The following is a 12,610-nucleotide window of genomic DNA, read 5'->3' on the forward strand; positions in this document are numbered from 1 at the left end:
GCAGTTTGCCACAAGCCATGTGGGGGACACAGCAAACATGTGGAAGAAGGTGCTCTTGTCAGATGAGACCAAAATAGAACTTTTTGGCCAAAATGCAAAACGCTATGTGTGGCGGAAAACTAACACTGCACACCACTCTGAACACACCATCCCCACTGTCAAATATGGTGGTGGCAGCATCATGCTCTGGGGGTGCTTCTCTTCAGCAGGGACAGGGAAGCTGGTCAGAGTTGATGGGAAGTTGGATGGAGCCAAATACAGGGCAATCTTGGAAGAAAACCTCTTGGAGTCTGCAAAAGACTTGAGACTGGGGCGGAGGTTCACCTTCCAGCAGGGCAACAACCCTAATCATAAAGCCAGGGCAACAATGGAATGCTTTAAAACAAAACATATCCATGTGTTAGAATAGCCCAGTCAAAGTCCAGATCTAAATCCAATCGAGAATCTGTGGCAAGATCTGAAAACTGCTGTTCACAAACGCTGTCCAGCTAATATGACTGAGCTGGAGCTGTTTTGCAAAGAAGAATGGGCAAGGATTTCAGTCTCTAGATGTGCAAAGCTGGTAGAGACATACCCAAAAAGACTGGCAGCTGTAATTGCAGCAAAAGGTGGTTCTACAAAGTATTGACTCAGGGGCTGAATAATTATGCACACCCCACTTTGCAGTTATTTAAAAAAAAAAATGTTTGGAATCCTGTATGATTTTGTTCCACTTCTCACATGTACACCACTTTGTATTGGTCTTTCACATAGAATTCTAAATTTCCAATAAAATTGATTCATGTTTGTGGCAGTAATATGAAAAAATGTGGAAAACTTCAAGGCGGCCGAGTACTTTTGCAAACCACTGTACATAGTCTCTAGGACTCTTTTCAACTTACAGGCCTACAATGGCTCAGGCTCCTTTCACTGCAATGAAAAGCTGGTCACAATGACAGACCATGGAAAAGGCTTTTGGTCACTTTGGCTACTGTCACTATGACAAGGAAGTAATGACTCAGGCTTTCACGGTAAAAGAGGTGGTCTCTGTGACAGGAGGCCTGTGGTCAATCAAGTTTTTGTGATAGGGATGCACAGCTGCTTTCTTGCACTATGACACAGCTCCTGTCATAACTGTGCAAGGCCGATTCTAGACTTTTTGCCACCTGAGGAAAACTTGTGAGGATGCCGCCCCCCCCCCCCCCCCCCCATAGGTAGCCAGCCTGGAGGGGGTAGCAGCCAGGAAGGGGGAGCAGCAGGCACAGTGGTGGGAAGAGGGATCAGACCCCACCCCCCCCACACACACACACACCTGGGGCTCCCCTGTCCATGCTCCCCTTCAGCTATTTTCGCTAAATTTATTTAAGCCGGCAGCGAGCGCGGAAGCAATTACCTTACTTTTGTACTTGCGTTCCTCCCCTGGCCGCGAGTGGTGGAATGCAAGCAAGTAATTGCTTCCCCGCTCGCTGCCAGCTTAATTAAATGTAGCGAAAATAGCTGAAGGGGAGTGCGGACAGGGACCCCCAGGTGAGGGAGGGGGTCTGACAGGGCTACAGTCACTAGGGCTCCTGTCTCTATGACGGGGCTGCAGTCACTAGGGCTCCCATCAATGTGAAAGGGCTGCAGTCACTAGGGCTCCCATCAATGTGACAGGGCTGCAGTCACTAGGATTCCTATCACTGTGACAGGGCTGCAGTCACTAGGACTCCTGTCGCTGTGACGTGGCTGCAGTCACTAGGGCTCCCATCAATGTGACAGGGCTGCAGATACTAGGGCTCCTATCACTGTGACAGGGCTACAGTCACTAGGGCTCCTATCACTGTGACAGGGCTACAGTCACTAGGGCTCCCATCAATGTGACAGGGCTGCAGTTACTAGGGCTCCCATCAATGTGACAGGGCTGCAGTTACTAGGGCTCCCATCAATGTGACAGGGCTGCAGTTACTAGGGCTCCTATCACTGTGAAGGGGCTACAGTCACTAGGGCTCCTATCACTGTGCCAGGGCTGCAGTCATTAGGACTCCTGTTGCTGTGACGTGGCTGCAGTCATTAGGACTCCTGTTGCTGTGACGTGGCTGCAGTCATTAGGACGCCTGTTGCTGTGACGGGGCTGCAGTCACTAATGGCCCATACTCACGGGCAGCAAATGTTGCCTGTCGCCAGCACACGTGAGCGTGTGTGCGACAGGCCGGCGACAGCTCCTCGCCAGGTCCCTCCGCGTACACACGCGGAAGAGGGACCAGCGGCATGACGGAAGCTGTCGCCGACATTCCTCCTCCCCCCGCCGGAAGCTCGCCGAAAGCTCTGTGTACCTCAATGGAGGTTGCTGTCGCTAGTCCGCGTACTCACGCGGACTAGCGACAGCTGCGGCGGAGTTGCGGCGGCGACTGTCGCCAGGCGATTGAACTTTTCAATCGCCTGGCGACATCAGCAACGGGCGACAGTTCGGGGTGCGCGCCCGTTGCGGGCGACAGTTCGGGGTGCGTGCGGCCCATACTCACGGGCGACCTGTCGCCGCAACACGCGCGCGCCGCGTGTTGAGGCGACAAAAGTCCCTCGTGAGTATGGGCCATAAGACTCCTGTTGCTGTGACGTGGCTGCAGTCACTAGGACTCCTGTTGCTGTGACGTGGCTGCAGTCACTAGGACTCCTGTTGCTGTGACGTGGCTGCAGTCACTAGGACTCCTGTCGCTGTGACGTAGCTGCAGTCACTAGGGCTCCTGTCACTGTGATGTGGCTGCAGTCACTAGGACTCCTGTCGCTGTGACGGGGCTGCAGTCACTAGGACTCCTGTTGCTGTGACGTGGCTGCAGTCACTAGGACTCCTGTTGCTGTGACGTGGCTGCAGTCACTAGGACTTCTGTCGCTGTGACGTGGCTGCAGTCACTAGGACTCCTGTCGCTGTGACGTGGCTGCAGTCACTAGGACTCCTGTTGCTGTGATGTGGCTGCAGTCACTAGGACTCCTGTCGCTGTGACGTGGCTGCAGTCACTAGGACTCCTGTCGCTGTGACAGGGTTGCAGTCACTAGGGCTCCTGTCGCTGTGACCGGGCTGCTGTCACTAGTGCTCCTGTTGCTGTGACCGGGATGCTGTCATTAGGGCTCCTGTCGCTGTGACGGGCCTGCAGTCAATAGGGCTCCCATCAATGTGACAGGACTGCAGTTACTAGGGCTCCTATCACTGTGACAGGACTGCAGTTACTAGGGCTTCTATCACTGTGACAGGACTGCAGTTACTAGGGCTCCTATCACTGTGACAGGGCTGCAGTTACTAGGGCTCCTATCACTGTGACAGGGCTGCAGTTACTAGGACTCCTATCACTGTGACGGCTGCAGTTGCTAGGGCTCCTATCAATGTGACAGGGCTGCAGTTACTAGGACTCCTGTCGCTGTGACGGGGCTTTGTTGATTTAATCACAAGCAAGTTACAATGGACTACACTTTGCTCAGACAGCACACCTGTACACTAATCCAAAAAAAAGAGCAGTGTATGACCATCTTAAGGTTGCGATATCCATCAATTTATGATTGTCACAATATGTACTGATTTTAGCCCTTTTTTTTCTTAAAAAAAGAAAAAAAGGTTTTTGTTTTTTTTTACTTTATGGTATCTTTCCACTGGCAAGCACGGGCTGCATTTTCAGTGCACTGCGATAAACTGAAAGTACAACAGTGCAAATCAAGGCTGGAAGGAGCTCAGAAGTTCATCTTTCTCACTCAACTAGTGAGTTTGTGTTTGATCTAATCATTAAAAACTTTATTGTTCAAGTATTTTCCTTTCATCATTTCATTAATGTATTTGAAAACAACCCAATAACCATCTGAACTGATCATTAACAGATTTTAATAATGCTAAAAGTGGCATTTGGGCACGCTAAGGGCTACTCATTAACAGAAAATAGGTTTACAAAGTTAACGATAGTACAAAGATCAAGATCAAGGTAGTGAATCGTATTGGTAGAACGGGTGCAACTGCCTAGAATGCAGGACTCATAAAGCTCTATTTCAGCTTTCTTTCCCCTATTGCATATAAACTGAAAATTACAGTAAATCAGAATGCAGAGCATCAAAGGAAAGGCTAAAGTCCCCAAAGCCTCTAATTTAGTATTTTGATATAAAACAAAATGTACATTATTATTGCAAGACAAACTTGTCTAGAGATAGATTGCAGTCACTGGTTACCCTTTGAGCAATTAGGGCTGATCCCCTAAAGGACGACATAATAAAACATAACTAACTAAATATATATATATATATATATATATATATATATATATATATATATATCATTTTTTTCCCTCTTTCTTCCTGAATTGCAGGAATCTACTTTAAAGGGAAGTAGAGATGAACGATTCGCACAAAATAAACATATCATTCGATAGCTTGTAAAGAATAAATGCTCTACCGGATAATTTCGCCACTCTGGTGTGCCTTTTTGAGTGTTTTTTATCCATTATTGCTCCAGGAAAAATCCAATATGACCGCCGGCTCATATGCCTTATGCTTCCAGGTTATGAGCTGTTCTGCATGTGCTGTCTAGCCTCTATGTGACTATAGAAAAGCAGGGTTGCTGCTGCAGCCTTTCATCTGTGTGCTTTTAACTTTATTATTCTGGTATGCTGTGTGGCTGCCTGTAGGAAGTGTCTCTCATAGAAATGAAACTGCATACAGTAGATAATGATGACTGGCTGCACAGTGCACACAGATCACACAGCCACACTTGTCTGTTTCAGAGCTTCTCTCTGCAGGAGCAGCCCCTCCCATGTCATCAGCTCTGTGTATGCAAAGCAGGAAAGCTGAGCTAGGAGGGGGCAGGCTTGGGCTTGAAAAGACTCTACAGAAGACTGACTCAGCGATAATGATTCCATGTCAAACCTAGACTGAATGCTCAGTTGGGGATTCTTACCACAGCTGATAACAGACAGATTAAGCAGAGAAGAATGAAACTAAAAGCAGGGTAGGCGTTTACTGTCATGTTCCCACTGATAAATGTAATAAAATACATGAGGGTGCTTCGTCTCTGGTTCTCTTTAAACAAACAAACAAAAAATTTGTCAACACAAAGCACTATTTGCTACGGTTTGATATCCCTGGTTACTTGTAAGGATTAATTCATTATTTAAAATGGCATATGTACCAACTTTTGAGGTAGACCCAGAGGACCTGGATGTTTTTGAGGGTATTGAGGACGAAATTGCTGGGGAAGATAAGTTGTTATTGATTAGATTGTTTTGCCAACATAAACGTATCTCAATTAAATTTGTTAAAAAGAAGCTGGAAATTATTAGCATGGAAAGATATATTGATAAGAACATAATTCCCAGAGGCATCAGGGAAAGGGTTGCTCCAGCTGAGCATCTCCAGACCTTATGTATGCTCCCTGAATGGGAAAAAGAATGCAAAGCGCATGGATTAAGAATTATGAAGATTTTTGTAAAAGAAGAAAAAATACAATATAAAGATGTAGAAAAAGAATTGGAGATTAGCACTCAAAAACCTAATGAATATAAAGATAATGATTCTTTTCATGAATTAAATGAAAGACTAAAATTTGATGTAGAAAAGGAACAGAAAGAATTAGAGAAATCAAGGATAAAAAATTCACACGTGACGTAGATGACTTTAAAAAGGGCGTAATTTTTAATTTGAGCGGTCGGAATTATGGAAGTTGGCGTGGCCCGGGTAGGAGGGTTGGCTGGGGTAGCGGCTCGGATGAGACTGGAACTGATGACTCTGGAACTGATGGTGAGTCAGCACGCAATTCTGGCATTTTGAAAAATAGAAAACACAAACCAAGACAAAATAGGAGAAAACTTAATGGCAGAAAGGATGGAAAACAGGGGGATTCCGATTTTTTAGGAGACGAAGGAGGAGGGGTAGACGCGGTAAAAAGAATAGGGGTCCAGATGAGACAGAACACAGGGAGGGGCTCCTCACGCTAGACATCAGTAATACCCATTCTGATAACGACCTAGATGTTATCAATTTGACACAAGAGACTTTGACTGATGAACAGATTAGCCTCTTAAGGCGGGGACTCAGTTTCTGTCCAAAGCAGGGTGGCAGTGAGCTTTAGACCTATAAAGACATCCAACGTTTTTTACGCAGAGTGCTCCTATGACGGATGCATTCCTCTGACGCCCCCAGAACATCACCGGTGCATAACACTCCAAACTCCCCTATAGATGTTGATGACTTTGACCTAGAATATCTCCTTTAACAGGTCAACGCACAGTCAAACCCCACTACTTTGCATCCAAAGTTGTTCCCGAAATCTAGCTATATGCCCCCTCTCACTTCCAATAGGCACGCAGCCATGTTTATGGATCTTGTTGCCGAGGACTTGAGAAAAATTGAATGGGGTCACAAAGGTAGGGATAATTTATCTAAAAGTGAGAGGGAGTCCCTAAAAAATTTTCAATCAAATCCAAATTTAATAATTAAAAACAGCGACAAAGGGGGGAATGTTGTGCTGACGACCAAAACGTTCTATGAAAAGGAGGCTAGGAGATTACTTAGTTATAGAGCCACTTATGAAAGGGTGAGTTTTAGCCCATTTAAGGAGCTTTGTTGAAAAATCAATTTGAAGGATCAGTGGGGTTTTTTGGAGGGGGTGTTAATGGAAAGGGAAATTAAATATCTAAACGTAACTGAGTATACTATTTCAACGTTTTACTTCTTATCTAAAACACACAAAGATTTGTATAATCCACCGGGACGCCCGATTATATCGGGTAACAATGGACCCTTAGAGAAGTTGTCAAAATATGTTGATTTAAAGATAAAGAAAATAGTTAAGAGCTTGCCCTCATTTGTTATGGATACCGGTGATGTGCTGGCAGGCATCGAGGATGTGTTTGTCGGGGAGGATTGGCTGTTGTTCGGCCTTGATGTTGAGTCCCTTTTTACCTCAATTCCCAACTCAATTGGGTTGGAAGCTTTGGAGCACTATCTGTTTAAATATTATCAAGGTTTTGAGAGCCATGCAGACTTTGTTTTGGACGCTATGAAACTTATCCTTGAAAACAATGTTTTTGAGTTTGGTGGATCCATCTATAGACAGAAGAGGGTGTGACCATGGGGGCTGCGTGTTCCCCTGCCTACGCCTGCCTCCACCTAGGATTTTGGGAGCAGGAGGTGGTGAGGGGCAGGCCGGGGTACCGGGAACAAGTAACCCTATGGTTAAGATATGTGGATGATGTCTTTGTATTGTGGAGGGGCTCTGTAATGGATTGCGGAGACACCGCCGCGCGGTCCGACAGCGGGGCGGCTGTTTCCGCGTTCAGACCGGCGGTTTCCGCACAGCAGCATGCGTCTGCTTTGTCTGAGCCTAGTAGTGCACACAGATGGAGAGCTACGCACGCGCGCGTGCTAGGAGGCAGGCCCTTTATGCCAATAGGAGAGGGATCAGCTGATCAGGACGATCAGCTGATCCCAGCGCAGTGGGTGATTGGCTGAGTGGGACTGGGCAGCGCTTCTTGCCTGTCAGTTGCTGGTTGTCTGCCGTTTCGAATACTAACGTGTGAGCACTCAGACCAGTCAGATCTTACAGTGTGTTAGAACCAGGAGGACCTGGTAATTCACACTTAGCCATATTACGTTTGTGTTATATGTTAGACCAGTTCCAGGGTGTTGTGACCACGGACCTCACACCCAAGCTTAGGGATACTGTGTCATTGCTGTGTTATCATTTAGACCAGTTCCAGGGTGTTGTGACCACGGACCTCACACCCAAGCTTAGGGATACTGTGTCATTGCTGTGTTATCATTTCGACCAGTTTCAGGGTGTTGTGACCACGGACCTCACACCCAAGCTTAGGGATACTGTGTCATTGCTGTGTTATCATTTAGACCATTTCCCGGGTGTTGTGACCACGGACCTCACACCCAAGCTTAGGGATACTGTGTCATTGCTGTGCTATCATTTAGACCAGTTCCAGGGTGTTGTGACCACGGACCTCACACCCAAGCTTAGGGATACTGTGTCATTGCTGTGTTCTCATTTAGATCAGTTCCCGGGTGTTGTGACCAAGGACACGGTGCTATTACTGTGCTATACTCTAGACTAGTTCCAGGGTGTCGAGACCAAGGAACTCACACCTCAGTCTAGGATTTTGTTGTACTGATATGTTATGACCATTTGCACTGTCGACCTCTCTCTTGCTTCCTGATTCGGTACCTCGCATACCTGCCTTCCTATTGCCAGACCCTGCCTATACCCGGTTACCGAATCAGTCTCTCTCTCTCTGTACCTAATCTGCTCGTGAGTTGCCGACCTGGCCTGTCCGACCATTCAAGCTGTCACTCTCCCGGAGTGCTCAGTCTACTATACTAGCAGTAACACCAGTCCATCAGGGGTTAGCTGCAACCAGGTCCTCACTATCTAGGAGATAGTTTCTGCACTGCCCAGGGCCACCTGCCCCTCAGGTGGTTCTTGGCCGAGCTGGTTACAACTCCCTCTCCTCTACATCTCCCGCTCCTCGGGAGATAGCATTCAGTTCCCTTACACTTTACTCATTAGGTGTCCAGAGGTTAGGCATACTTGTATTATTGGTGATTCTGCAGATCATCCATAATCAAGTATACATCTGTATTGTTGATGATTCTGCAGATCATCAACAATCAGATTCTCTCTGTGTGCTGACACCAATCGTTACAGGCTCCAGACAGGATCTTGACTTGTTTGTTGCTGACCTAAATGTGAACAACAGAAATATCTTTCTAACATATACTAGTGACCCTAATGAAATTTCCTTTCTGGATCTTTCTATTAGAAAGGAGGGAAACTCCCTGGTTACCTGTACTTATAGAAAACCTACTGCTGGGAATACACTCTTGTCTGCGGAATACCCTGTTGTCGGCGGCCAGCTTTCATCTCCCGGCCCAGAAGTGGGCGGTTCCCACAGGCCAGTTCCTTAGATTACGAAGGAATTGCAATACATTAAGCGATTTCCAAAGGAAAGCCGGAGAGTTGAGGGGAAGGTTGCTGGCAAGGGGGTACCCCAACCGTGTGGTAATCACGGCCTACCACAGGGCTTTGGCCCGTGATAGAAGAGATCTGTTGGTAAAGAGGTCCAAAGAGGGACAGGGGGCTTTCACTGGTGGAAAACCCAACTCGTTAGAGGTTTCTCGTATTGTTACGACTTACGGGGCCCATTTTGGTGAAATCAGACAAATTCTGCAGAAGTACTGGCATCTCCTACAAAGATTGTGGGTGATTATCCACATATGACTGCCAAAAGATGCACCAATCTGGGCAATTTGTCAGTCTCCAGTGAGTTTGGGTGGAATAAGACCCCCAAAAAGAAATCCAACAGGGGGATGCATAAGTGTATAGACTGTGATGTGTGCAGGTATGTGCAGCCTGGTAATTGTTTTTTCAATCATGATCGATCAAAATCTTTTGCCATTAATGATTATATATCTTGTACATCTGCTAGAGTAATTTACCAGATTAGATGTCCTTGTGACTTAATATATATTGGGAAAACATATAGACCCCCGAATACATGTATTGGAGAACATATAGCCAATATTAAAAGCACTACAATTGATAAAAAAGGCTTAATCCTTTAGCCCAGCACTTCAGAACTGTGCACAATGGCAATATTTCCGGACTGCGTTTTATGGGAATCTATAAATTGAACATCAGCCCCCACCGGGGTGATTATGATAAGCAACTTTTGCAGAAGGAATCTAAGTTTATATATGACTGTGGCAGCCTATCCCCACAGGGTCTAAACAAGGACTTGAATCTAAAAGTGTTCTTATGACCCTCTGTTACCCTTGCTACATGGTGTCACCTTGGTCTGCTGTTTGAATATAATACAGATGAAACACATTAGTGATTTGATTTTAAATTATTTACTTTTCTCTTGGCATCTATTCAAGCCTCGGCGTGGTTGCTATGGCTATATAAGGATGCAACCACGCCGCTGACGTCACGTCTGAGGAAGTCACGGGTTGGTGACGAAATGTGTCACGTGAGGAGGCGGTACCCGGAAGCTCCGCCACACCAGCGTTCCCCGTGCCTCCGCCACTCTTCCTCCTCCTCTGTCGCACGCCAGACGCCGATCCGGCTGCATCACTAGGCCCATACCGGTCGGTCCCAACAACATGGCTACGCCGCAGGATTAGAGGGTTCTGGTTCCTCCGGGCTGGCGACACCCCTACTGCGGCCATTCTGGGGTCACATGAGTTCTGGTGCCCCGTTTACAGTGTATATGCGTATGAGGAGTAGAGGTTAGACAACAGCTATTAGTTTCTGTAATGAGGGCGTTTGTGTGAATTACATAGAGGCGTGCTGCTGGTTTACAGCACACGGGTTGAGTCCATCTATATATGGTGCAGAATTCTGATGCTTCTGGGAACTGTCTGTTACCTGGCTATGTGCTATTGGGGCCCGAAGATATTCATTTGACATGTCAGCTCTGCTTTTTTGATAGGAGTGCACTCCTGGTGGAACTGTGGGGTTCCTTATTAGATCCATGGCCAGGATCTTTTGTTTTTAAGGGGGATTGTATGATTGTATAACCACTTTTTGTAGCTTTTTCTAATAAATTTTGTATCAATTTTGGTAACTAGCTTTGTGCTCCCCGTACCTTTTTCATTTGTACAATGCTTCTTATGGGTAAGACAGGCTGTATTATAGGTTTATGATATCCCGTACCCATCATTTTAGTTCAAAGCACAATCTTACCTTAATTTTCTGTGAAGATGGATGATACCGCAAGACATGCCCCACCGCCAACATAACACCGGACTCTTTACAAGTCTCAACTATTTCATGACAGTCTTCAGGGGTCACCTATAATTACAAGAGGATATCAATGTGAACACAAATGTATCATATTTTATTGTATATTTTAGCACAGTTTTTGTTTTCTTTTAATGTGCATTAACCACTTCTCTACCACTCGGTTTTTCACCTAAAAACCACAGCAATTATCACATTTAAGGGAGGCAAGGGTTAATGGGCTTAATGGGGGTATAATTTATTTAAAAAAAACCTCACTGATGCTGATCAGTCACTAATGCTGTGTTAGTTATCTGAGATCCTCTCACGAGTGATCTCAGTAATTGTAACAGCATAGTGACTGATACAATGTTTACACACATTCTGCATGAATAAGCACTGTCATTGGCTTTGTGAACACATGTTCACATCAGCCAATCACAGACCAGCGGGTGCGCACGCGATCGCGCACAGCAGGAAAATAAACAGGAGTTGCCTATCTACGCCCCTGTGACTCAGGTGAATTTTAAAGGGGCGTAGATAAGCGTGGCAGAGGTTGTTAAGTGGTTAAGGGAAACCTCAATTACTGAAACTCTTAATCCAGTGGCTGGAAAGTGTAATGGTTAAGAGCTCTGCCTCTGACATGGGAGACCAGGGTTCAAATATCGGCTCTGCCTGTTTAGTAAGCCAGCACCTATTCAGCAGGAGACCTTAGGCAAGTCTCCCTAACACTGCTACTGCCTATAGAGCGCGTCCTAGTGGCTGCAGCTCTGGCGCTTTGAGTCCGCCAGGAGAAAAGCGCTATATAAGTGTTTGTCTTTGTCTTTTTATCTTTAATTTAAGACTAGGACTGTTACTTTTTCCTGGATTAAAGGAGCACTAAAACAAAATTAGTAAAAAGTAAAATAAAAACAACAACCATACAATACAGTAATGAAGTAGCAAGAATACAAATGTTTCAATAGAAAGTTAAAAATGCAGCAACGCATTTAAAATGTTTAAAGCGAGAATGAAGTCCGACAGCAAATCCTCCTACTGACGGACTGTGTATGAGTTTATTGTGGCCACAGGGGAGGAAACATGCAGGCTTTTCTAAGAAAAAGAGATTCTGTTTTTGTACATCAGAATCATCATTGGATAATTTCAAATGCACCTTTGGCTCTCACACAGGAGCAATAGTGTAATTGCTGCCTCTCTTTGAAAGTTACACTGCTACCAAGGTGGAATTTGATAGGTTAGTTTTCAATGTGCAAATGTTTGCATGCACAGTTAGGATAATTTGGCATTAACTTTGACTGGGGGCAGAACAATAGCCCCCATTATCCCTGCTGACTCAGGGACTGGGAGGACCAATTTGGCAGTGACTAACAAAGAAGTGGCAGCAGAGCATACTTTTAATACTTTACTTGTTTTCAGCAGCAGGACAAGAGTTCAGTCCTCTCTTCAGTGTAACCGCATGCGGCGCAGCCTTATGACTCCAGATGCATGTCAAGTGATAGGTGGAGATGGGAGCCACAAGCAAATAGACGGCAAGACCTGCAAGTGTGATTGTGGTCTTAATGCAGGCAGCAAGGAATTGCCCAGGTCAGATATCTTTGACCGTTTCGCGTCCACCAGGACGCTTGGTCACGCTGCGTTCCACAAAATGGCCGCCGAAGCACTTCCGGTATATGACGGGGATAAGCCCCGCCCCTTCCGGTTGTGCGTCGGCGCCAGTGCTTGGAGGTGATTGGTCGGCAGGTCGAGGGAGCCCAGATCGCGGTACGCATGCGGGGCCTGGTGACGCGAAAAAGGTGCGACCTGCAGGTCGCACGGCTGACCCACGTAAAACATTTATACTGAAACTCAGCCGGCGTAGGTGTGGCAAAATAAGCCACACCGCCCTATTAACGCGTA

At 46.2% G+C, this 12,610-nt stretch overlaps 1 protein-coding gene across 5 annotated transcripts in view; it reads right to left on the bottom strand.

Annotated features, from left to right (window-relative positions):
• Window positions 1-12,610, bottom strand: part of LOC137521345 (2,7-anhydro-N-acetylneuraminate hydratase-like) — a 272,083-nt gene that overhangs the window by 153,503 nt on the left and 105,970 nt on the right. For all 5 annotated transcript variants that reach the window (XM_068240474.1, XM_068240477.1, XM_068240475.1 and 2 more), the window contains exon 7: window positions 10,679-10,786. In XM_068240474.1, the coding sequence (XP_068096575.1) occupies window positions 10,679-10,786 (108 nt within the window). The remainder of the gene's footprint in view (window positions 1-10,678; window positions 10,787-12,610) is intronic.

The sequence above is a fragment of the Hyperolius riggenbachi genome, chromosome 6 (genome assembly GCF_040937935.1).
Source record: "Hyperolius riggenbachi isolate aHypRig1 chromosome 6, aHypRig1.pri, whole genome shotgun sequence".
Lineage (NCBI taxonomy): Eukaryota > Metazoa > Chordata > Amphibia > Anura > Hyperoliidae > Hyperolius > Hyperolius riggenbachi.